General features: G+C 58.1%; 1 protein-coding gene across 12 annotated transcripts in view; it reads right to left on the minus strand.

Moving 5' to 3' along the window:
• TNS1 (tensin 1) overlaps window positions 1–26,347 on the minus strand; it is a 296,511-nt gene that overhangs the window by 206,318 nt on the left and 63,846 nt on the right. For 2 of the 12 annotated variants that reach the window (XM_032764418.2, XM_032764417.2), the window contains exon 1: window positions 13,011–13,439. The exons of 9 other annotated variants lie outside the window; for them this stretch is intronic. In XM_032764418.2, coding sequence (XP_032620309.1) covers window positions 13,011–13,037 — 27 coding nt within the window. In that variant the 5' untranslated portion in view covers window positions 13,038–13,439. Of the gene's footprint in view, window positions 1–13,010; window positions 13,440–17,028; window positions 17,263–26,347 lie in introns of those variants that run through there. One more of the 12 variants, XM_032764416.2, reaches the window with a different exon arrangement.

Genomic DNA, 26,347 nt, shown 5'->3' on the forward strand with positions numbered 1-26,347 from the left:
CTTCCAGCCTCTCATGACACACTTGGGGACTCATCCAGCTACCACCAGCCAGGGGAGACTTTCCTTTGACATTAAAGGGAGCCAGATTGTGGCCCTAGGGCCCTCACCCTTTCCAAATGGTCCCAGGGGATCAGACCACACTACTAAGTAATAGAGCCTTTGCAGGATATTTATGACCTGCTCCCAAACAGCCACCCAGCCAGTAAATTGCACCCAGCTCTAATGCTCCGCACAGCGCTTGTTAACTGCGATCTTGGTCTGTCCTGTATCAACTGCTTTGGATGCTTCTCCCTCAGGAGCAGAGCGCGAGCCCTAGAACGTGGGAAGGGAAAATGATGCAGTAGAGCAAAGAAAGAAAACAGGTCTGGTTGCACCTGGCAGAACTAACAATGATCCAGGGCCTGGGGGAAAATCTCTGACAGGCAGGTAGGTTATAAGAGGAGCGATCGGGAGGTTCCGTTCTCCCTATCCCATAGCACAAGAACCAGGGAGATGCAGTGAATTTAGAAATTCAAACCCGGTCGAAGAAAACGTTTTCACATCACGTATGATTCTCCTGTGGAACTCACTGCCACAGGAAGTCACTGAGGCCAAGATTCAAAGAGAGACTGCACATCGACACAGAGCACAAGAATATCCAGCCTTGTCCTAACAATTGTGGAAGGACTATTAAACCTTTTGCTTCAGGGCTTGAGCCGATTTCTACCTCTCAGAGACCAGGATCAGACCTGACGCTGGGGCAGATTAGCTCCTATCTGCTCCTGGGGTTCTCACACCTCCCTCTGACCCAGCTAGTGCTGGTCACTGTCAGAGGCAGGACACTGGTCTGGACGGCCCTCAGGCTCTGAGCCAGTCTGGCAATGCCTGCGTCCCTGCCGTGTGCTCATCCCTGCATGCGTTGTGCTCCGGGATTCCCCCTGCCCTGCCCCCCATGCTCAGATCCAGGCTTCGGCATTGCAAGGGTTACTGCCTCCCTGGACAGCAACCACACACCTGCTCAGCAGGGACAGCCTGGATTATGTTTTCATTCAACTGTATATCAATGAGGGGTCCCTGTTCCACCTCCAAGCCTTCACCTGTCGCTTACCTGTGTTGTTTACACAGCAGCAGGCTCAGACAGCAAAGTCCCTGCCACGTCCAGTCTCAAACGTCACTGGCAAACAGAGCAAATAATCCCGACAGGCGGGGGGCGAAGGGGAGAGGAGACAGCAGAGAAAAGAGGGTGAGGGGGGCTCTACCTGCAAAGTGTCTATCACTGACAGTGCTGCATTCACCGGTGTCTCTCTGTCTGTTTCCAAATTTGGGGGGGTGGGTTCCCCCTTTGAAGACTGTCAAGTCGAAGAAAGGACAAAGGCAGGCCCAGATCCAAAGCCCACGGAAGCCAATGGAAAGGTCTGGAGGGGTCAGGCTCAGACTTCGGCGGCTGGCAGCTGAGCCCCAAGACACAGGTTTTCTCCACCTGGGTCACCAGGTTTTACTTAACAATCCCCCAGGTGTTGGGCCGCAATTCCAGCTGACTCCACCCACCAAGGTCTAGGGAGGGATATGAGGGCTGGGGGACCCCAGGGAAAGAGAAGGCAGGATTCAGTGGCTCTGGGCTGATGGATTAGCCAACTCTCTTCTGGCATCCTTGTCTCCCGGCCTGCCTGGAGCAGCAGTCAGGCTGGGGCCGGGCACCCCAGGGGTGGATGCCCTTGCGGGTGGATGGCGGATGGTAAATCCTGGGGCGGTTAGTCATGTATTGCGTGAGCTCTGTTTGGGAAAGGCAGCCCCCTGGCTCAGCACACGCGTCACTCTGCCAACAGCCCAGTGCCCCCACCCGCCGGGCGCAGGGGCGGGCCTGTTGTGCTAGGAGCTGGCCGTCCTGAGCCCGCAGGTTGCACCGGTAGATAGTCCCGCTACGCTGCAGCTCATCTGTGCACGCTCTGAAAGCGGGTACCCCGGGGCCTGATCATGCTGGGGAGGAGATAAGGCAGTAGAGCAAGACAGAAGGAGATGAAAGAGAGGCAGCGTGGGCCAATGGCTAGAGCACCGCATGGGGACTCAGGAGATCTCAAGTTCTGTTCGTACCTCTGCTGGGTCACTTTCTGTCTCTATTTCCCCTCCCACCCTTTGTCTGTTTGAACTGTGAGCCCAGGGACTGTCCCTCATTGGGTGTCTGGACTGCACCTTGCACAAGGGAGCCTGATCTCGGTTGGGTTCGCCAGGGCTGCCGTAATACAGACAAGTGAGAATTAACCAGAAGGAAACTGAGCAAAGGGAAGTTTAGGCAAAAAACCAGGAAGAACACATCCTTAAGGCTGCGATTTCTTCAGCCGGAGGCACACTCCCCTAAGGGCAGTGGTGGAGTGTAGGGAAGCTTTAGACCTAAGCTGGCGAACCCCCCTGTATCGGAGAGCAATGGACAAGGTGTGACCCAATGGGTCTTTGATCTTTCTGAGTCTCAGGAGAAGGGATCGCAGCCCATCCCCAGCTCCTGCATCAGGCTGCGCATCCAGCTACATCGAAAAGGTCAGGGGAAATCTGCTGGCTTCTGTGCTCACGTGCCGGGCGCTGTGTTTATGTATGAAGCGACTGGTTAAGATCACAGCATGTTGTGCTGTGCACTTTGTCCTTTCCCTCTCTCAGTATCTGCAGATATTTTCTGCAAAGGGTGAACAAACAGGAAAGGAGCAAGAATTCACCGCTCAGTTTGGTGTGGGCAAAAAGGATGGATTTCCCCAGATTCAGTCTAAGGCTAGAAGAGACCCCCATGCTCACCAGCTCGTCTGAACTCCTGCATAACCCAGGCCAGGGTACAGCCCCGAAATCATTCCTGGTGCAAATCGTGCAGAAAACCAGCCAGCCTTGATTAAAAAATGGCCAGTGATGGAGAATCCATCATGCCCCTTGGCAAACTGTTCCAATGATTTGTTAGCCTCACTATTAAAATTTTGCACCTTATTTCTAGTTTGAAGCTGTCTAGACTGAGGAGCCCTCTTCTCAGATTTCTGTTCCCAGGTAGGTACTTAGAGACTGATCGGTCACCCCTTAACCTGCTCTCTATTAAGAACAGATCAAACGGAGCCCTGTTGTGCCACTTGGGGAAGCCTTTCCTGATTCCAGCTGACAGTTCGGTCACTCCCCGGAGCAGAGAGACTGATAGCCACTAGCTAGTCTCACAGGAGCGACAGCCATGGGCCAGGACCCCATTGCGCTAGGGGCTGTACGAACAGACAGTCCCTGTCCCAACACATAGACTTCCACTGAGTGCCATCCTGTTCTCATGTTACACAGGAGCTCCTGGATGGTATCCTTTTATCAGATCTCCCCAGCTCCTTTCTATACTAGAAAGTCCCCGTCATTCTTAATGGCTCCTCCCCAGATCCCCACAACCCTGCCTCCCATCAGTCGCACTCCATCTGCAGGGTCCTGATCAGATGCTGCGATATCTAAAAACCACTGAGTAGCCTGGTGTGACGAACTGGGACTGTTCCTAATGTTTGCTCTGAATACTGTGTTGGTGCCTCAGTGTCCCCTAGGCAGTTCTTAAGTATCTGGCAGAGCAAAGGGCCAGTGCACCTAATGCCTGGCACTCTGTCTCCTAGCAACTGATGGCCTGGGCCCCTCCTCTGCAAAGGTGCCAACTGCAGGTGTTGGAGACAAAGGGATCAGGTGACCTCCTGGCCCGGGAAAGGAGCTGAGCAGAGAGGAGGGGCTGGAGGGGTTGGTTAGTCTGGAGCTACCTGGGGACAAGGAGTGAAGTGCAGACCTAGGGGTCTGGCTCACTGCCCCCCAGAATGGACCCGGCCGAGGGGTCTGGTTCGCTGTATCTACAAGCTCTGTTTTAGACCCTGTTCCTGTCATCGAATAAACCTCTGTTTTGCTGGCTGAGAGTCACGTCTGACTGCAAAGTGGGGGTGCAGAACCCTGTGGCTTCCCCAGGACCCCGCCTGGGTGGGCTCGCTGTGGGAAGCCCACGGAGGGGCAGAGGATGCTGAATGCTCCAAGGAGAGACCCAGGAGGTGAAGACGTGTGAGCTTCTTGCCCTGAACAAGTCTGCTCCAAGGGAGAGGAGGCTCCCCAAAGTCCTGACTGGCTTTGTGGGGAGCAGTTCCAGAGCATCGCCCGGGGACTCCGTGACAACTGGTGGCAGCGGAGGGAGATACTGCACCCCGTGGATGGCGCTTCCTGCAGTAAGTGACTGGGGAGCAGTAAAACAAAGGCGGGATAATGAGGACCAGGCGTGCTGAAGGCTAAGAGAGGGACGGTTTCAGGGGGCAGTTAACCTCTGGGAGTGTGTGACCAGCGAGAAGGACTGTTGGAGTAACGGGGTCCCCCTGAGGACTGCAGTGAGCAGTCTCAGGGGCGGAGGAGCTTGCCGCTCGACCCTGGGAGAGAGAAGGATTTTGCAGTAGCAGGGTTCCCCTGGGGATTGCAGGAGCAGTCCCAGGGGCAGAGGAGTCTGCAGCTCGACCCTGGCAAAGAGGTGGTGATCACGAGAAGGGCTGGCACACCAGGGGTTCTTCCTGGAAACCATGGGGGAGCCAAGAGCACACAGGCCTGTGAGTCCAGAGCCACTTGGGAACGGTGAAGTGATGGCCTATCACCATCTCCTTAAGAAGGACATTGTGATCCTGTGCACAAAGAGAGAGTTACGCATGGGGAAGTTCACCAAGGCACAGTTAATCGTGCAGTTGGAGGAGGAGGACCGCTCTGAGGAGCAGATTCCTGACCCAGATGGGGCTACAAGAGGATCTGGGAGCAGCTGGAGCAGCAGCCAGGCACTCCTGAGAGTCTGGTCCCCAACCAGACAAGGATCTTCACGATTGGGTTCCCCATCAGGGGATCGGAGACGGATGGGATTGGAGCAGAGCCTGAGAGAGCGAGAGGACCATGAGAGAGAGCAAGAGGCTGTGGAAAAGCTGCAGGAGAAGCAGCAGCAGCACGGACTGGTGATGGTGGAGTGGAGAGACATAGGGGGCTGCCCAGGGGTCAGTGGGGAAACACGCCTGCAGGGGCGAGGCCCTGGGACAGAGGGAACTGTGGTGGTGCAGCCGCAGATGCTGAGGGACTGTGGGACCTGGGTGAAGGTCCCTGGGGTGAAGCCCCTCGCCCTGCCTATGGCCCGGATCCCTGTGCAGACGCAGGAGGGGTCGGACTGGCTGGTCATTGGGGTTCTCCAGGATATCGGCTGGGAGGCCCTGTTGGGGGGTGACTGTCTCCCCTTGGGACAGGATCCCGGCCCTGCTCCTGTAACTGCCGAGGGTTTGAATTTAAATCCAGGGAACCAATTGGCTGGGATGGAAATGGTCAGTGAAAATGCAAATGACCTGGCTGGCAGTGGGGAGGGGCTGCTGGGCTCAGGATACCTGCCTACCTGTAACCAGCCCCCTGGGACTGAGGGGGAGGGAGAGATGCTCCCCGCCCCCCTGCACACCGGAGAGGGGGCTCACGCTGGCTCTGATGCTGGGACCAGAGCAGAGAGCTCGCTGCCTGCCCCCACTGGGACAGCCAGGGCAGCGCTGAGCACGGGGGGAGCTGAGACCCCAGCTGAGTGGGGGGACACCCAGGCAAGGCAGGTCAGCTGCCAACCAGGTTTGCCTGGTCCAGACGTGCTGCTGGGAAATGATTATACAGCAGGGAGGGAGCTACCAGGGACAAGGCTCAGGGAGGCTGTGACCCCAGGCCCAGCGAGTGAGAGGGAGCAGGTCCCACTCCCTGCCCCAGCAGCTGAATCCCAGACCGAGCTGCAGAGAGATCCCTCCTTGGAGAAGCTGAGGGAACTTGCTGGTCACAGCGCTGCAAACCCCCTTGGGGAAGGCTGCAGGGACAGAGTCCTGTGGGAGAAGGGATTCCTGTCCCGGGAATGGGCTCCCCAAGGGGAAGTAGAACTGAGGGGAATCAGGAGGCAGCTGGTGGTGCCCCAGGAATCCACAGGGTTCTTCCCTCTCAAGCTGCTGGATGGGAGGAGAGTGAGGGGACCCCTGGACCGGAAAGGGGAGGATTGGGAGGAGAAGGGAAAAGACCCCCTGGTGGATCTCTTCCCTGAGGTGGGAGCCAATCTCCCCATCAGGTGTTCCCCATTCAGAGTCACTGGGAAAGCAACCCAGATCCTGGAGAGAGAGGTCAAGGACATGCTGGCTTTAGATGGGATCCAGCCGTTTTACAGCCCATGGGCCTCATCCGTGGGGCTGATCCCCAAGGGAGGCAGGATGGTCTGGTTTTATGGGGGCTGTCAGAAGCTTAAAGCCATCACAGTGTCCGATGCCGACCCCATGCCTAGGCCTGGGGAGATTCTAGACCAGCAGAGGGGGATGGAGAACTTGGCCCTGGCAGACACTGATAACTTGTGCATCTTTAGCCAGACCTGGGAGGAACAGGTGTCCCAGGTGAAGAGGGGGCTGGGCTCCCTCAAGGAGGTGGGACTGATGGTAAAAGCTGGAAAGTATAAGATGGGGATGGCAGAGGTGTTGTGTCTGGGCCACAAGGTGGGGAGCGGCTGCCCAAGCCCAGAGCTGGCCAAGGCCAAGATGGGGGCTCTTAACCAAGAGAGCCCGAATCGCAGCCCAGAGTGCTGGGAGAAGACCCTGTCCCAGTTTAAACCCCAGGAGTATTGGGGTGGCAAAAGGGTACAGGCCGCATAAACCTTCCCACATGCGGCCTGCAAGTGCCATCAAGCACACTCAAGCCAAGAGAGGGCACAAAACTGGGAGGGCCTGGTGTAACTCACACCAAGGAATTGGAGAGATGCTGGGGCATCCATGGGAACGTTGGTGGGTTCGAACTTCCCCAGGTCACTGGCTGGAGTGACCTGGCTCAGTTCGGTCTCGAAGGGGGGAGAGCTGTGACGAACTGGGACTGTTCCTAATGTTTGCTCTGAATACTGTGTTGGTGCCTCAGTGTCCCCTAGGCAGTTCTTAAGTATCTGGCAGAGCAAAGGGCCAGTGCACCTAATGCCTGGCACTCTGTATCCTAGCAACTGATGGCCTGGGCCCCTCCTCTGCAAAGGTGCCAACTGCAGGTGTTGGAGACAAAGGGATCAGGTGACCTCCTGGCCCGGGAAAGGAGCGGAGCAGAGAGGAGGGGCTGGAGGGGTTGGTTAGTCTGGAGCTACCTGGGGATAAGGAGTGAAGTGCAGACCTAGGGGTCTGGCTCACTGCCCCCCAGAATGGACCCGGCCGAGGGGTCTGGTTCGCTGTATCTACAAGCTCTGTTTTAGACCCTGTTCCTGTCATCGAATAAACCTCTGTTTTGCTGGCTGAGAGTCACGTCTGACTGCAAAGTGGGGGTGCAGAACCCTGTGGCTTCCCCAGGACCCCGCCTGGGTGGGCTCGCTGTGGGAAGCCCACGGAGGGGCAGAGGATGCTGAATGCTCCAAGGAGAGACCCAGGAGGTGAAGACGTGTGAGCTTCTTGCCCTGAACAAGTCTGCTCCAAGGGAGAAGAGGCTCCCCAAAGTCCTGCCTGGCTTAGTGGGGAGCAGTTCCAGAGCATCGCCCGGGGACTCCGTGACACCTGGGGAGGGCCGCGTGTTCATCGCTCACCACTCGCTGCAGGTAACAGTTGCTCAGGCTGCAAGTTTCAAAACTGCTTTGATTATCTGCCAGCCCCGCCAGCTGCCCCCCGATCTGTGTCAGATCGGCAGGACCGACGGAGGAAGAAATACGGCTGCTTGTCTGCTAGGACTTGTCCAGGCCCAATGCTAGGGCACGAAGGGACCAATGTGACCATCTAAGACTCTGCAGGACAGAGGATTTCCACTAGCTTAGCTAAGCCGGTTTAACTCAAACTGGAGCAAGCCCCTGCATGGATACTCATTTCACCTTGTGGGGGAGGGGGAGCTGATTGCATCTTAGCTTAAACCAATTCCTGACTGACTTCAACTACCCTGAAATCACCCGGGTTTAAACCAAAACACGTCCCCATGGCTTTCGGCGCTGGGTTAGCAGAATCAGTTTGACATCACACACTGGCGCAGCACTGCAAGTAAACCATCCCCCCAGGGAGCCAGCGGAGGGATAAGAAGGTCTCTCCAAGGACCCTTAGCAAGCAGGCAGCAATCTGACCAGGCAGACAGCTTCTGGAAGGCAGCTGTCCGTTTCGGACCGGAGGCAGGGCTCATGCTAGGCCCTTTCGGGTGAGCCTCCAGCCAGCAGCTCCCTCCCTGGTGTCGTTGGCAGAAGGGAGGATTTTGCCTCAGCTCCAAGGCCTAAAAAGGCAACGTTTCCAAGGCTCCAGTGCAGGCCTGAGCGCACGGCACCGAGGGTTGGCTCTGGCCCACAGGCTCCAGTCTGCAGAAACTCTCCCGACGTAATCCTGCCACCTGCCTCGGCTGTTTACCCAGCCCAGCTGGCAGCAGAATGCCGTGCCCAGGAATGCCCGATGCTGACTGGACTCAATCAGCATTCCTGCGCCCCCGGCATGTGTCATGGCCTGTGTCCCCCAGGCAGAAGATGCCGAATTATCCCTACATGGGCTCCGTTCCTCCACACCAAAGGAGGGTTTAGACTCCAAGGCAGGGCAAATCCATGCTATGGCTTCTTCTGTGGGCTTGTCCCACAAAGTCCAATGGCCCATCCTGCCAGCCAAGAAGGAGAGGTGGAGCTCTCCTAGGAAGTCTGTCTACGCCTCTCCTCTTCTGAGCCTGGCAATCCCCTCCTCTTCCTCCAGCATTCCAGGAAGTACTGCCTCCAGAAGGCGGGACTTCCTGAAACAACTCCACTAGAGAAGTCTCATCTACATTTTAAGGAGAAAGAAGAGATGGAATTGATATGCCAGGCTCATCAGCCCAGAGCGTTTCATTCATGTCACGAGAGCAAAACACTCATGTCCCAGGCTATAGATCCTTTGCACGCTGGAAAGCACACTTGTGTTCTGAAAACTCCTGATCAGACATGGGACGCCAAGCATTACAATACAGGGCAGCCCATCGACCTTACATGACAGCACTGTGCTGCCTATAGCATGCGACTCTACTGATCCTCGTACCTGCATGCCTCACCGGGTACCAGGAGCAGCGCCTCTCCTGGCAAACAGCTCTCACCTGGGCCAGGAGGGGAGGAGAAGGGCCCGGGGGTGCAGGTAGTGGGAAGGAAGGCTGCCCAGTGGGGCAGTGGAAGATGCAGGGGGTGGTGGGCACCAGGCAGCAAGGAACAAGAATGAATTTCATTATCTTTAACGAAGGCCAAAGCTTGGCTCCCACGTCACAGTGGGAAGCGCCATGAGCATCGGCACGTTGCCAAGAGAGCGGGCAAGAGCATTGCCATGGGGATGGGGAAAGGGGAGGTGCCCACGAGACGATGTCGCCTGCCCAGGAAAGTCTGAGGACAGGGAGGTATTGGCAAAGCCTGGTGACGCTGGCCCCAGGCCTGTGAAGAGAGGCGGGGGGCCCAGGGGGCTCGCTGGGCGGGAATATGCACAACAGCCCAGGCCTGCAAAACTAGCATCTCCGGCCAAAGCTTTGATGGCAGAGCCATGGAACAGCTCAGCAGCTGGGATCGCTGCGTGTTCACCGCCCGGCCGGGAGGGGTTCTTTGGCACTAGGGCCTGGGAACCCATCCGGCTCACTCCGAGACTCTCGCTCAGAGACATCGCTGAGGCGGGAGCTGCCATGGCCTCGCTTGCACAGTCGCCGGGACCCCAGAGGGCTCCGCTCCACCCATCAATGCCCAGTGTGGTCATCCTGCCCCACCCCAGCCGCGCCTCAAAACAACGGCCCAGTCACCCAGAGCACGCCTCCTCAGGCACGACCCCCGTGCACACCGGCCCTGCCCAGCCCTGGCCCCCGCGTGCCAGTCAGCTGATCCGCCGAGCCCTTCGTCACGGACAAGGCCTCCCTGGAAAGCTGCAGAACCCAGTCCTTCCCCTGCCGCTGGGAGCTGGGGAGCCCCCCACTTGAGCTTCCTGGGGACTAGGCCCTTCCCCTGTCGCGGGAGCGGAGTGAGCAGGAACACGCCACCCTAAGGAGACACTAGGTGAAGAAGGAACCTGCCTGCAACCGCAGCTTCTCCCTGCCTAGGCAGCAACTCTGGGCTTGCTCAATCCACGCCACCGCCTCAGCCCACTCTCCGGGTCCTCAGGATTGTCAGGCATGACAGGCTGCCTGTGACATTTCACCCGCACTGAGAAACGGTGTATCACTCTCCCTGCCACAGCAGGGCCAACCCCTGCTGTCTCGGCCCAGGCTGGACCCAGGCACCGGAGCGCTAGCCGAGGGAGGGCTGAACTGCAGGACCAGTCCTCCCCCTGCTGCAGCCACTGGCATCAACTTTATTAGGAGGAGTCACTTGCTCTTTGCTGCCAGGGGGGCCCAGGCAGTAGAGGGAATTGGGGCGTCGGAGGAGTTTCCACAGTGTGTTTGGTCCCCGGCCTCACAGCTGACAGCACTACAGGCATCAACGGTGCTTGTGGGTCGGGGAATACAGAGGACCCCCGTTTATTCTACAGGCCACTGGCAGCTGTCACGTGCAAACAACCCCTGCCACTTCCTTAAGGCCCATGGTGAGCTAACCACCTGCAGCAAATAACGCCAGGACGAAGGGGAGGAGAGGGAATAAAGCCTGCAAGCCAGTTTCACCCCACGGCAGTGCTCCGTCCAGCCCTGATCACTGAGCAGGAGTGCCCGATCCTGCCAGGGGCTGGGCGCCTCCCAAGGGGTGGTTTGGCTAGGAGTAGAGGATGTTCAGCACCATGCAGCACAGGACCCGGCGACCTAAGCCCCAAACTCCCGCTCTCACGCGGACACAAAGTTCTCTGGCGAGAGGCATGGGAAACGCGGCGCTGATCCCGCCACGCGACCCCGGGCGCTGACAGCTGGGTCATCCAGCCAGAGTGCAGATAAGGGAGGGAGCAGTCCCCAGCCCAGGCCAGCGGGTGAAAGAGACGTCCACAGCGCAGAGGGAAAGAACCTCTGATCCTTGTCAAGCCTGCAGCCAGCCAGCCAGCCCGGGACGTCTCATTAACATGCGATGCTCTTCCCAAAAACAATGGGTCACCTGCCCCGCTTGACTGGCTAAAGCAGATATTTTAAGTACTAGATTGTTCTTGGATTAGGTCTGTGGCACCTTGTCCTAGTCGGCAAGGTGGCGTGTCCCTTTAAGGCCCCCAGATGAGTCGGTTTCTGGTTGCCAGTGCACATGAGCTCCTTAAAGGGGGTCTCTGCCCAGCTGGTCAGGTCCCCAGCTTGAAGAGAGAAAGCCCAAGGGGTTTTCAGCAGCGACCACACTTGGGCTTTGGGGGTCCACGCAGGGTCCACTCACTAGCTGATGGGGTGAGGCCCTGGGGACTGAAGTCCTCTGCGCATCCACAGCAAAACAGGGCGTGCGTCCCCCAGGCACGGCCCACCTCACCCACCGCTCAGGGTGTGACACAGCCCCCTCTGGGCCATTAGCTATCAATTCCTATCCGGCAGCATCTGGGCTGAGACCCCCCACAACCCATTTCACCTAGGGACACAGTCAGCTAGTGAGGTGAATCAGACGGAAGCCAGCAGACCTCTGTGGGGCGACACTGAGGGACCCCCCAGCCTGCCATGGCCCCTTCTCCCCCCATACACGCCAGCCTCCTGCCATGACCCCCGTCCGTGCTCCCTGTCTCCACACACACACTCTGCCCCTTCTGCACAAGCTCCCCTTGGTTCCTGCCAAGGGTCATTAGGAGTTTCCGATCCAGGCCTTTGTTTTGCCCTTCTCCACGCTGATGCCTGGTTCATTTCCAGGCCTGTGAGGGCCGTTTCCTTTTCTAGGAACACAGCAGAGACCAAGCCTAAAACCAGCTGCGCGGGGAGCAGGGGCCAAGCTAGGCAGGCAGCAGCTTTCATTAACTCTCTCCTGGACCGGAGCGTCCGTGTGCTCCCTGCCCCTCGGCTCAGAGGGCACCCGGGAGGCCCCCGGCGCGTCCTCGCCACCTCTCAGCCGGGGACCGCGAGGGGCGCAGGGCTAGATCCCAGCTCTTTCCTTTCCATGCCACTGAACCGCCTGGGCACTCATTAACCCGCCGGATTAACCATTGCTCATTCCACAGCCCCAGCCTCCCAGAGAGCTCAGACCAGCCAGCTGAGCCAGGACACCCCGGGGGGCAGCGAGGAGGGGAGGAATTAACCCTGTGTGCTCCCACGGGTGAGAGGAGGGGCTGGCTGTCCCATACAGCCACCGCTCTCTGGAAGGAGTACAAACGCCAGGTGGCTGGCACGTCTCACACAGGACGGGGGAGAGGGGTCGGAGTCGTCGGTGGGGCTGGCTGGGATCCCGCCCGTTGCAGTTGGTCAAGGAAACATTTATGCTCCTTTCGGTTGATGCTCCGGCACATTCTTCCCAGCCCTGCCCATGGCATGCTCCTCCTCCTCTCCCCCTGCATCCCCTGCGTGCACACAAATACACACACACACACACTTCAGCGACCGGTCCCCACCCCACACTGGGGCATCAGCAGGTGCACAGCTGTCACCACACCGTTAAGATAACACCTGGGAACTGCAGACGCCTTTCCCAGCCTCATCCCCGCCCTGTCTTCTCTCTGCTGCTCCAGCCAGACCCAAACTCGCCCCATCTTCCTTGCCCTCTCCCTGCCACCTGCGAGGTCAGATACCAGGGTGGTGGGCAATGTGGAGAGAGACATGGAGCTAGCAGATTCCCTGTGCCAGTCTCAAAAGCGGAGCAGGGGAACACACAGGCAAGAGGCAGCAATACCAGCTTAACACACAAGTGTCAGACGTGATCCAAACAGCTGTTGCATGGAGCAAGGGGAGCAGAACACACCGAGACTTCCTCCTCATCCCTAGCGGGATGGCGCTGATTGTTGGGGGGTTACACCTGCCACGGGATTTGATCCCAGAGTCACAGCCGAGAACAAGATTCCTAGGGAGCTGCTGATGACAGCCAGGCATCCCACCTCATCTATCTTCTCCGACACACTCTGCCCCCCATCACAGCCCTCCCAAACTCTAGCTGGTCCTGGCTTCCAAAGAGGGAACAGTCCCCCCATTCCCCAGCGGCGCTTTCCCCTTTGGCAGAAACCTTGGGCGGCTCTTACCTGTTTCATGACGCTCCCAAAATCCATCCGGTTTCACTCGGCCTCCGAGCCGGTTACATCCAAGGACCGGGCGTTCCCCTGGCCGGCGGGGCGAGTGTGATGGGACAAGCGTGGGGCTGGGGCGCAAGAGGGTCCCGGTGTCGCTGAAGCGCAGGCTGGAGGGTGTGAAGAAATTTAAGAGCTGTCCCCCGGGGAAGAGAGAAAGAGCCAGGCACAGGGGGCGGGGGAGAGGGGGCTTGGATTCCCGCAGGTGGAGAGAGAAATCGAGGCAGCCCCAAGCGTCTGGGGAGGGTGAGGCCAGAGAGCGGAGCGTGGAGCGACTGAGTGCAGAGCAAAAGCTTGCAGGACTGCGCAAAAGGGTTTTTCCTTCCCACCCGCCCAAGCTCCAACTCATTAGCAGCCTGGGGATTTTTTTTGTTTTTTTTTTTGTCCTTCTTCCCTCCTCGTGCGCACTGCTGTCCAAGTATAACACACACACACCCAGCCCCACCGCTGCTGGCTGGCTGGGGCCTCCCCCTCCGGCCGCCTTAAGGGGCATGGCAGGCCCATCTGTGTAACCGGAGGGCGGGCAAGGCAGAGGGGGCTGGAAAAGCACAGGATGGGGGAGTCAGATAAGACAACAAACTAGGTCATCCGTCCTGTTCCAAAGGCTCCTATGCAAACAGACGGGAGGGGCGGCCTGTCTGGCCCTTATCACCCGCCGCCTGGCTGGAGTGTTTGGCATCTCTGCCCCGCCGGCGCTGGGAGGAAAGTTATCCTGGAACTGGTCTGTGGCACCTACCCCACCGGGCTCCGGGTCAGCCTGGGGGCCGTGGTAGGCCAGGATCATGGGGTGCAAGGGGCGGGAAGGATAGCAAGGCAGACTCTCCCTGCCCTACCAGGGATTGCCAGCCCGGATGAGAGCCAAGGGGAGCTGGGATCCTGTGTCCAACAGCGGGCAGTGCCAGCTGGTACACAGCAAGGGGCAAATAAAACCCACCCAGAGGGCACCTCTCTCCTGGCAGCCGTCAGGCAGCACGTGGCCTGCCTCTTGTCCATCTCTGACTCGGGCAGGGACCAGACACTGCTGCGAACTCAGCTCAGCTGAGCCCCAACCCACCAGAGGGTGTTGTCCATGCCCACGCCCCTGGGGGCTCCAGACGCCTCAGTACAGGGCCTGATTTCCCGTCCCATCGCCACCCATCTCCTCGCATCCCACGGCAATACCCCAGCTAACACCACCAGCACCACGACAAGACAGAGGGGTTTGTACCGCCACACGTGTATTTCCCTGTTCTGCCTTCGCCTCATTGTTATCTAAACTGTGTATTCCCGCAGAGCTGAGGAATGGGCCCCAGCGCGCCAGGCGCTGTACAAACACAGACCCAATGGACAGTCCCTACCCCAAAGACAACACTAAACCCCAGGTCTCCTGCCTTCCTTACGCTGTGCACAAAGGTGACAACAGAAGCCACCCCCCAGCACCCCAAACACAACATAGAGAGAAGTCAGTCCCCTACATACCCTCAGCAGCGCCCTGGCCCATCCACCCTGGTAGGATCTGGAGCTGGAGCAAGCGGGGACTCGCCAATATCAGGGGAAGTGGTGTAGTGGGGAAGGTTTGGGGGGATCCCTGCATTGACTGGCTGGATGCTGAGAGTTTGAATGACATGTGAGACAGGAAAACGTGCAAGGGGATCGGGTCCAAGCTGACGCACTCAGCGGCAGGCAGTTACGTTGAGACACACAGAGGCTGGTCGCATTTACCCTTTTTCCTCTCCATTGTTTGTGTTCCCCCTGCAAAGCCCAGACCTGCACCCCTGTGGGCTCCAAGTTCAGCTGCTGTCCCAAGCTGAGCCGGGCTGGGCCGTGGGGCTGTCTGGTCTCAAACTCATGCCCCGACTACCTGTCCTTGCTGCAGATAAACTGGCTTCACAGTATTTTGGACAGCAGCTGAACGCAGCGACTGCATTATAAAATCTGAACGAAAGGCACCGGGACAAGGATTCCCTAGGAAGGTGGTGAAATCTCCATCCTTAGAGGTTTTTAAGGTCAGGCTTGACAAAGCCCTGGCTGAGATGATTTAGTTGGAGATTGGTCCTGCTTGGGGCAGGGGGTGGGACTAGATACCTCCTGAGGTCCTTTCCACCCCTGCAATTCTATGATTCTAAGGGGAAGAGTGCGAGGTTTTACCGTCCCAACGTGCACGTCTCTGCTGAGACGCAGGACGCCAGCCGAGCAGAGCAGGCGCGAGGGAGTGTAGTGCACACCCGGAAACACGAGAGGGCGGTGGGAGGAAGGCAGGTTGGATGTGAGAAAGGAGCTGTCGCGTGTAGGGGAGCTGGCTCAGGTAGGGAACCGGGGTGAGCCCCGTCCAGCCCTCGGGGAGATGCCGGGGAGCAGCTCGGAGCCGGCTGGGGGTTAGTCTGCCCTGCCTCAGCCGAACCTCGGCACCCTTTCCCAGCCAGTACAATGCCTCGTATCAGCGTCTGTCCATGCTGGGGGCTCAGCTCGCCCCCATCCCTGCAGTGTCTGTCACATCACTCCTCAATGTATCTACTCTCATGGCAGCGCTGGGCGGCAGGGCAGCGCCATCACCCCCATCAGCCAGAGGGGAACTGAGGCACAGAGAGAATAAGTATCGGGGGATAGCTGTGTTAGTCTGGATCTGTAAAAGCAGCAAAGAATCCTGTGGCGCCTTATAAACTAACTCCAACAAACCTCGATGCCAACTCTGCCTACATATCTACACCAGCGACACCATCACAGGACCTAACCAGATCAGCCACACCATCACCGGTTCATTCACCTGCACGTCCACCAATGTAATATACGCCATCATATGCCAGCAATGCCCCTCTGCTATGTACATCGCCAACTGGACAGTCTCTACGGAAAAGGATAAATGGACACAAATCAGATATCAGGAACGGCAATAACAAAAACCTGTAGGAGAGCACTTCAACCTCCCTGGCCACACTATACAGACCTTAAGGTGACCATCCTGCAGCAAAAAAACTTCAGGACCAGACTTCAAGAGAAACTGCTGAGCTTCATTATCTGCAAATTTGACACCACAGTCAGGATTAAACAAAGACTGTGAACGGCTTGCCAACTACGAACCAGTTTCTCCTCCCTTGGTTTTCACACCTCAATGGCTAGAACAGGGCCTCATTCTCCCTGACTGAACTAACCTCATTAGCTCTAGCTTGCTTGCATATATATACCTGCTCCTGGAAATTTCCACTACATGCATCTGACGAAGTGGGTATTCACCCATGAAAGCTCACGCTTCAAAACGTCTGTTAGTCTATAAGGTGCCACAGGACTCTTTGCTGCTTTTACAGAGAGAATAAGAGACCTACCCAAGGTCACAGGATTCCTCTGCCAGAGCAAGGATTTGAACCCAGGTCTCTGAAGTCCCGCTGCTGCTCTGACCACTGGCCCATCCTTCCTCTTGGAAAGCTCAGCCCCTCGGCCACAATGTGGTTCGTAGAGACCCACCCCCTAAGTGTCCTTGCCCCCACCCCTGCAGCCCGGTAGATCATGACCCATCACACCTCAGCCTCTAGGACCCTGCTGTCCAACAGCTGAAGCTCCTGTCCAGCATGAGCGAGCTAAGCCCAGTCTGAACCCAGCCAGGGTGGCCCAGTGGTAAGGGCCCTGCCCTGGGACTTAATGGGTTCAAATTTCCTGCTCTGCCAGACTCTGTGTGGGATCTGCGGTAGGTCATTCAGCAGCTCTGTGCCTCGGTTTCCCCAAATGACGGAATTACCTCCTGGGGCGTCCTGAGGATAAATACGTTGAATGCTGGGAGATGCTCAGAGGTAAAGTAATGAGGGCCAGATCAGTACCTTAAGGACAACATTTTTCCTACTCAGGGAGAAGTCTAAAAGTCCAGGTCTCCTGTCCTCTCCCCACCAGGCATCCAAAGCTGCTTTGCAAACACTGTCCCCTCCCCACACTGCAAAGATCTCACAGCGCCAGCGCTGAGCTCTTGCATTCCCCTTCACAGGCGGCGCACAACCCCACTGCTAACCTGCCATCGCAGGAGACGCTGACACGGCCTCATTACCAGCCACCGTGCTCCCCCGCTGTTAGCGTTCATCTGATCCGGGCAGCTGCAGGGTCCGGCTTGGACACCAATCAATCACCCACAAATGAGGAATCCACAGCGCTACCTTCACAACTCCCACGCGCCTTGCCACGGTTGCTACAAGCAGCCCCGGGCTTTTCCTTGGAGGAACCCGTCGCTCCTGGCCAGGTTAATTCATTTTTTGCTGCTGGTTCCCTTTCTGTTCCGTGAGCAGAGAGGAGCCACCCTGCTGTCCCCAAACCCAGCCCCTCTCCCCACCCCAGCCAGCCTCCCCAGAAACAACCAGCCAGTGATGACTCAAGCTTTCCCGGCTTTCCCTCCCTCTCCGCATTGTGCTTTACTGCACATCTGGTTCCAGTTGTGGTTAGTAAGCGAGGGGCAGATCTGATGGCTTCCTCTGAAAGCAGGACTAGGCAACGTTTTTCAAAAAAAGGAGGAGGAGGAGGGAGGGGGAAGGAAGGAGGAGAGGGAGGAACATGAAGTTAAAGGAGCGTGCAAGGGTTTGCTTCTGTTCCTCTGCCTCTCCCTGCAGGCTTGGCCACAGAGGCCACGAGGAGGCATTTCCCAAGAAAGATGGGATCCCATTAAAGACCTATTCCCAGATCAATAACACAGAGGGAACCTACCCCCTGCAAGCTCTTCCGGACGAGAAAGCCGTCAAGTTAGATCCTGCAAGGCTGCGAGAGCCTGGCTGGAGTCTGCTCCCCGCTCCGCAGGGCTCTGTATCAGGACCACTTCCCTCCTGGCCAGTTCACCTCTGTGCTCCAGTCTCCCACTCCGCAGATCTGGGTACTCGGGCTACAGAGGGTGGAGACTGTGCCTGGGCCAAGTCTGTTCTTCACGTATTGATTTTTTTTAAAATGAACAGAGTCCAAGTGCCTTTTGGTGATGGGCCCTTCATAAATGATTGAAGGAAACGTCAGGGCCGATTTGGCAGAGAGACCGCCATCGATTTCAGCCGGGGAGCGTCAGGGCTCAGCAAGTCCAAAAATTAGCCCTTTAATAATGACGTACATATTGGCTAGGGCTCAGAGGCTGGGTATCTCCCCCGACCTATACTCCATTAGCCAGACACAAACTTCTACAAGCCCAGCTCCATTTGGAGAAGCTCAGGCTGCCTCCCCAAAACCTGTTGCTTCCTTGCAGAATTAGCTGGGTCTCTCCCAAGAGCAGGATGTCCCCAGGGACTTGCCATCCTCACAGGCAGGCAAAACACAAGGAGAGGACTTATTTTATCCAACAGACTCCAACCCTGCTGCGTAGCCAGACAGCAACATCTGTTGGGCCCCTCAGAGGTGTCACCTCCCACCTTCCCCCCTGCACCGCAGCAGCCTGGGCTAACTCGACAGATCCCCCATCCTGATATTGAGCAAGCCCATCCTCACCGGGCTGGCAAGAGGCTGTCTCAGCCCCAGACCGCTCTGGTCGCTACTCTAGTCTAGTCTCCGTTTCCATTCAGAATCTGCCGAGATGAGGTGCATTACAGGATTAGGGAAGCATTTTCTTAAGTATATACACCACCATCCAGCTCCGAAGGCAGAGCGGAGAGCAGCAGCGGCAGCTGCTGGCCAGGCGCCCAGCTCCGAAGGCAGAGCGGAGAGCAGCAGCGGCTACTGGCTGGTCACTCAGCTCCGAAGGCAGAGCGGAGAGCACCAGTGGCTGCTGCTGGTCGGGTGCCCAGCTCCCAAGGCAGAGCGGAGAGCAGCAGCGGCTGCTCCAGCACCCAGCTCCAAAGGCAGAGTGGAGAGCAACAGTGGCTGCTGCTGGTCGGGCGCCCAGCTCCGAAGGCAGAGCAGAGAGCAGCAGCGGCTGGTCCAGCACCAAGGCAGAGCAGAGAGCAGTGGCTGGTCCGGTGCCCAGCACCAAGGCAGAGCAGAGAGCAGTGGCTGGTCCGGTGCCCAGCTCCGAAGGCAGAGCGGAGAGCAGCAGCGGCTGGTCCAGCACCAAGGCAGAGCAGAGAAAAGTGGCTGGTCCGGTGCCCAGCTCCGAAGGCAGAGCGGAGAGCAGCAGCGGCTGGTCCAGCACCAAGGCAGAGCAGAGAGCAGTGGCTGGGCCGGTGCCCAGCTCCGAAGGCAGAGCGGAGAGCAGCAGCGGCTGGTCCAGCACCAAGGCAGAGCAGAGAGCAGTGGCTGGTCCGGTGCCCAGCTCCGAAGGCAGAGCGGAGAGCAGCAGCGGCTGGTCCAGCACCAAGGCAGAGCAGAGAGCAGTGGCTGGGCCGGTGCCCAGCTCCGAAGGCAGAGCGGAGAGCAGCAGCGGCTGGTCCAGCACCAAGGCAGAGCAGAGAGCAGTGGCTGGTCCGGTGCCCAGCTCCGAAGGCAGAGCGGAGAGCAGCAGCGGCTGGTCCAGCACCAAGGCAGAGCAGAGAGCAGTGGCTGGGCCGGTGCCCAGCTCCGAAGGCAGAGCGGAGAGCAGCAGCGGCTGGTCCAGCACCAAGGCAGAGCAGAGAGCAGTGGCTGGTCCGGTGCCCAGCTCCGAAGGCAGAGCGGAGAGCAGCAGCGGCTGGTCCAGCACCAAGGCAGAGCAGAGAGCAGTGGCTGGTCCGGTGCCCAGCTCCGAAGGCAGAGCGGAGAGCAGCAGCGGCTGGTCCAGCACCAAGGCAGAGCAGAGAGCAGTGGCTGGTCCGGTGCCCAGCTCCAAAGGCAGAGCGGAGAGCAATGGCTGGTCCAGTGCCCAGCTCCGAAGGCAGAGCGGAGAGCAGCAGCGGCTGCTGGCCAGGCGCCCAGTTCCAAAGGCAGAGCCGTTGCCAGCAGCAGCAGCAGCACAGAAGGGACGAAATGTGAGAAGTGATACTCAACAATATCATTTTTCACAGCAGACTTTAGTGCCCCATTTCCACCCTTACTTCTGTCCTGCTGCTGCCACCCTAGAGCTGACAGCCAGAGTCCTGCCTCCAGGTGAGGGACTAGGGTGGGGGGAAGGGGGCCCAAGCCTGGGTGGTGGGGCTCCGGCTGTCCCCTCTATCTCTGCCTCCCAGGAGTGCACGGCCATTTTGCATGAGCCCCAGCCCCCTGGGAATGACAGCCAGAGCCCTTCAAAAAACACCCACACAGCTCGCTCCTCGCCTGCCACATTCCCACGCCTCCCTTGGGAGGCCCGCCCCGTAGTTTGAGAACCACTGGCAGGGGGTTAGGACCTGAGACCTGACTGAAATCTGGTGCTGGAAGCTCTCTGGGCTCTAAGCTAGCCGGAGGGCCTCTCTGGTTCCAGCCACAACCCCACCACAGGCGTAAGCAGCAAAACAACCAGAGGGGCTCAAGCTTTGGCCCCTTACTTCCCAGATGGGCAGGGGCTGGGGGGTGCACGAGAAGCGGCCCCCTCAGGGGGAGAGGGAATGGATCTCCCTGCTGCTCAGCAAGCCCCCTCAGCAGACATAGAAGCTGGCTAAGAGACTGCAAACGCCGCTGTGTTCGGCTCCCATTTGGCTGGACTGAGGGCTGGAGCGCACAGATGGCTGCTGTCAGTTCTGGGTTTGACACAAAGCCCGCTGAGGTCAACAGGAATCTCCCCACTGGATCAGGCCTGAGGCTGAGAGCCCAGCTGAGCCAGGTCTGGAAGGGCGTTACACAGGAGTAGGACCCTGCCTTCTAGCTAGCCAGAGAGCATGGGCCATCTCCAGTGTCCCCAGGCCAGATGGCTCATCATCTGGACACCTGCCATGGTTCACTCCATCCTGGAGACAAGGGCCTCCCCTTTCCGGCCCCACACATGGCCTTGGGGTTAAGGGCACGGGAAATCCTGCCGAGCAGCATGCCCTCCTGCTGGCGATTGCCTAGAGACACAACGGCATGCACAAGTGCAGAGACATCCCCCGGGCACCAGCCTGGCACACGGACAAGGGCGGGCTCCCACGTGCCTCTGGACGGCCACAGTGAGAAACCCCCTTGGCACTAGGGATGGGCGAACCATTTCCCTTCTGCCCAGAGGTTAAGGGTCTGCGTTGCTGCTCAAGGGCAAAGGGTCGGACTGAAGACAAAGCAGAGGAAAAACCTCCATTGCAACTCCCACCACCCTCACGTTGCCCTGGGTTGGTTCTTGGGCACAGTGACGCAACACATGAATGCTGGGCCAAATCCTTGCTTCCTGCCCTGCTGCCAATCCCCAGCTGCATCCTACAAAAAGCCTCAGCCAGAGCCATACAGCCTTCATGGCTTCACTCACCAACGAGCAGACCCGTGAGAAGATGTTTCTCTTCCTCCCGCACCCCTTCCGCTCCCCCAAGAGAAGCCAGGTCCCTGGCCAGACCCCCAAGCCGGTGTGTAGTATTTATGTTACAGTGCCACCTGGGAGCCCAAGGATAAAGACGCCTATTGCGTTACCTGCACTGGGCAGACCACAGCACGTGGCCCCAGACAGCTGATAACCGACCCCATGGAGCAGGTGAACCGGAGGGAAGGAATAGACAAACCGGGGAGGTCTGGGGTCAGAGGAAGGAACTAAAAGGAGTGCGCCGCACCAGAGGACCACACTCAGTGGGGCTAGCTTGGTTTACACACAGATTAATAACATTTATTTGAGATACACCCACCTCATAGAGCTGGAGGGGACCCTTCACTAGCAGGACCAAGTACTGATTTTGCCCCAGGTCCCTAAGTGGCCCCTTTAAGGGCTGAACTCACACCCCTGGGTTTAGCAGGCCAATGCTCAAACCTCTGAGCTATCCCTCCCTCCAGGCAGAAGTGTCTTATCTAACCTACTGTGTAACCCAGACCAGAGAACGGCCCCCAAACCATCCCTAGCGCAGATCCTTTAGGGAAACAGCCAGACCTGATTTAAACAGAGTCAGTGACAGAGAATCCACCATGGCCCTTGGTAAATCACTCCCTCTCACAACGTACGCCTTATTTCCAGTCTGAATTTCTCTAGCTTCGACTTCCCAGCCATTGGCTCTTGTTTCAACCTTTTTTCATTTGCAGACCCCTAAAAAAAATGAATGGGGGTATGGACCCCTTTGGAAATCTTAGACAGTCTGCAGACTCCCTGGTCATTGTTAGACCCTTCTCTGCTAGATCAAAGAGCCCATTATGAAATATTTGTTCCCCATGTAGATACCTGTAAATTGTAATCAAGCCACCCGTTAACCTTCTCTTTGTTGAGATCAGTGTCTGTCCATCAGCCACCCCCTGGACAACTCAGCCCCCCTGCCACATACTCCCCTGCACTGCACCCCCAAACTCACATGGCCTGGCCCACAGGTGGCCTATCCACACAATTTAGTGGATCTCTTATTGCAGTGAATTTGTCCTCTGCCGGCACCCATCCTGTGCGAGGCGCGGCCCAAACACACGGGAAGACCCAGGCCTTGCCTCTATGAGTTCGGATGCACAGTGGGCATAGGATGATTCAGTTGGGGATTGGTCCTGCTTGGAGCAGGGGGTTGGACTAGATACCTCCTGAGGTCCCTTCCAACCCTGATATTCTATGATACACGTTGGTGCCACTGTCTTTTAATTAACGAAATACCCCTGAGCCAAACCCATCTGCCCCGCCACGGCACCGGGGCCAAGCTGTTGCATGTGTCGGGGAAGCAGGGGGTCTCAGGATGAGATGAGAAGGAGAAAAGTGGGCGTACAGACCAGCTGGGGGAGGGCCTGGGAGACAACAATGACCCACGTTGGCACGACTGCTGGAGCAGAGAGGGCAGGAGGGGAGGGGATGCAGGGCACGGCAGAGCTGTGACAGGCCAGGAGAAGAATCTGGAAGGTGACGGGGCACCACAGGCAGAGCTGCGGGCATGGGGCAGGAAGGGGGGAAGTGGGTGAGACCCTGCAGGAGGCAGCTGCAGTAATGAGCGGGCAGAGGCGGGTAGCTGCGGAGGCTGAGAGAAAAGGTCGGGTTTTAGGCATACGGGGGAGGTGACAGAGCCGGGGCTGGGAGAGGGGGCGAGACAGAGGGACATGCCCTGGCAGTGCCCAGGTGACAGGAGGAAGGGGGTGACAGAAGCAGGCAGGAGAGGGGACGGGGCAGTTCTAGCCATGGCAGATGGGAGGTGATGTCAGACCGGGACGCCGGCCTGGCTGGAGGGGGTCAGGGCGGTGGGTTGGTGAGTCCCTAGGCAGCAGGGCCCAGCCCATGCAAGAAGGCAGATGATGGTGGCGCTTTCTTCTCCCCGAGCCTTGCGGAGCCTGCTGCAACCCCCTGCCCCCCCTCGCTCATCGGCCCTGCCCCAGCATATCCTCCCCCGGCCCTTCCCATCCCCGACAGCGCTCCCCCCATCCCTGCACTGATCACAGCCCGGCTGTTCGCATCCCTGCCCCATCTGGCTCACGTATGGCTCCCCCCGGCACGCCCCGCCCCCCACGCTGCATGGGGATCAGGGCTAGATCCCCCACTGGGCTCACAACACAGCTCCACTGACTGTGACGCGGCATCTGCCCATCAGACCTGTGAGCCAGGGGATGGTCAGTGCGCCTCGTACAGCACCAAGCACTGGGGCAGTTCTTAGGCTGCAATGGGGACGGAGCCTGCACCTGCCCCCTGGTGAATCAATCCAACTCCACTTCCCCCACCCCATGCACAGGCATTATGGGGGCAGGGATAGAAGGGCCTGATGCTGCATGCTCCGGAGTTTTGCCATTGATTCGAATGGGAGACCTACAGGGGGAAGGTCGGGGGTCGCAGGGTGGAACCCCAAAGCTGAGGGAGTTTTCTGGTGGCTGTACGAGCCGTGGGGCGGTTGCAATGCAGCCTGTGGAGTGTATGCAGGCCGGTGAGGGGGAGAGCGCCAGCTTGGTGATCTCGGGGAGCACGCCCCAGCCCACGAGAGGTTTGGAACACGTTCCAAGCGAACTCCGCAGCGGAAGCAAAGGCCAGACGAGCGGGACCAGCGCCTGGGCCGTTCCTGAGCTGCTCTGAGCAGCCGTTGGAGGAGAACTCAAATCCCTGCAAATTCACATGGACATGAAACACAGATACCCACACGCCAAGTCCCGCCTGGCCAGCCACGCCTGCATTCGCAGGGACGGCCTGGGGCACAGCTCACACACTGGGCCTGGGGGCAGCACTCGAGTGAGACCCCCTCCATGGGGTAAAAAATCCCGAGCGCTGCAGGAGACCAACCCAAAAGGAGGCGCTCTTCCTTGTGGAGACAGGACTCAGCGGAGGTGCCTTTCAGATGAGGCACACGGCCAAGGCCCCTGCCGTCTTGTAATCGTTGCAGACGCCGGGCTCTCCCCTGGGAGCACCACCTGGAATCCTGCCAAATTCCAATGCTGCCTCCTTTACATTCCCCCCTGCATTCACAGTGAGATGCAGCAGCCTGCTTCTTCCCAGCGGCGCTCCACCCCAGAGGTGGCTGCATGTCAGCACTGGAGCGAAGCTTGTTGAGGGCTCTGGGCTCCTCGGTGCGACAAACGAGTCACACGTTCTCTCACACGGCTCGAGGGGCACAAGCGAGCTGATCACCAGGAGCTGTGCATGACGTCTTGCTGCACGTCTCCCCGGGCCTGACAAGATTCCAGCCGCTGCTTGCTCGGCCTTGCAAGCTGCGTTTTCTTGGAAAATTGCATCCAACTTTATAGCTTCCAAAGGGCCAGAAAATCCTGGGAAATGCCAAAGAATAAACAACCGGGCCGGACAGTGACAGGTCCAGCCAACGGGAGTAAATACATACAAGGCGACAGGTTCCAGATAAATGAATGAAAAGGGAATTGCTAGGTTATGACCCAAGTCCGTTCCCAAATATTGTCCTCCCTGTACAGAGGCGAGATCTCCACCTAGAGGGTTCAGTGGCGCAGGTTAATGGGCAGGGAAAGGGTCGCTCTGTCTCTGGATGTCTTCCTCTCTGGAGAATGTGGCTTCTAACCTGGGAAGCCAAGGACAGCAGCTGTTTCACCCAGTGGCTTCCGTGTCAAGGATCCTCGTGATGCCTCCAGTACTACCTGTGCATTTTGCCCTCCAGGCATGGCCTGCCCAACATATCTCACATCAGATCACCGTCTCTTCATTCAAATCCTTCTCCACCACCTGCTTTTTCCCGGCCGTGCACAGGAGGGGCATTTCAGTACATTTTTAGGAGATAGACCACGTTCTGAGTCCTCTCCGACCCCTAGATCTCCTGGTGCATCTCACCCCAGGTGGCCCAGCTGTGATCTTCACTACCCATCTTTCTTCTCCTCGAATGGGATGGGGCCTGCCCCCTACCCAAACTGCCCACCCGACTCCTCTAGGCACTGCAGAAGCAGAGGAGGAGCCTGTTTTCTGGGAGGAGTTTCTCGTCACTGCTCTGGGCCACCAATCCCGCTGAAGGCCGATGTTCTGAAAGGCCGTGCAGGCAAGGACCATCACGAAGAGCTTGCCGTGAGACAGCAGCCCCCAGCACACACACAGGGTAAATGCTGTGGCCACCCTTCCTCCCTCCGTTACGCCAGCCGCTTCCATTTGCCATGGAATCGGTGTAACCGAGCGGAGAACCGAGGCTGAGAACTACCCTGTCACGGAGTCCGGCCCTGCACCCCTCTTCCTGGGACCCACAGTGACTTTTATCCAGCCAGTAAAACAGAAGGTTTATTGGACAGCAGGAACACAGGTTACAGCAGAGCTTGCAGGCACAGTCCGGACCCCTCCACTGAGTCCTTCTGGGGGTTCAGGGTGCTTGGATCCCAGCTAGGATCCCTGAATTTCCCCCATAGCCCAACCCAAACTGTCCTGCTCTCCTTCCTCCGGCCGAAGACCAAACCTTTGTTTCCTTCTCCCTGCCACAGCAGCTCCCCCTCCCCCCTGCCGGCTCACATTACAACCTGACTACCTGTCCCTCACCTACAGACATCCCTGCTTTCCCGTTCCCCACAAGACAGTCCTACTCCATCACATACCCCCACCCTGGACAAGACACTCAGAGTGACCAACGCGGCTAGACATTTGGGCCACCCAAAAACGTGGACCAGGGCCAGTTTAGGTTCCTAAGACTCTGCTTCCAAGCCCTTCCAATTTGCATGGATGCTCCACATGAGCACTAGAACAGGTGCTGGTGGAGGCAGCGAAGACGCCACGAGGCTGTTGCAAGCCCAGCCAAACAGGGAGAGCCACCAACTTTAATATGGCTGTTTCTAGTAGACCATGGCATTACTGATGGGCAGAGGGCCCTGCCACTGATAAGCGAAGGATGCAAGCGCCAGCGAGATCAGAAGGATTGCTCCCACTAGAACCAGGCCCAGGTTAGGATGTGGGATGTGTGACGTTATTGATATAAACTGCGACTATATAGAACAGTTTAACAACCAAGGTCTGTAGTGGCACCAAATCTATGTAAAGGGGTCATATAAGG

This window comes from Chelonoidis abingdonii, chromosome 10 (assembly GCF_003597395.2).
Source record: "Chelonoidis abingdonii isolate Lonesome George chromosome 10, CheloAbing_2.0, whole genome shotgun sequence".
In the NCBI taxonomy this organism is placed as follows: Eukaryota; Metazoa; Chordata; order Testudines; family Testudinidae; genus Chelonoidis; species Chelonoidis abingdonii.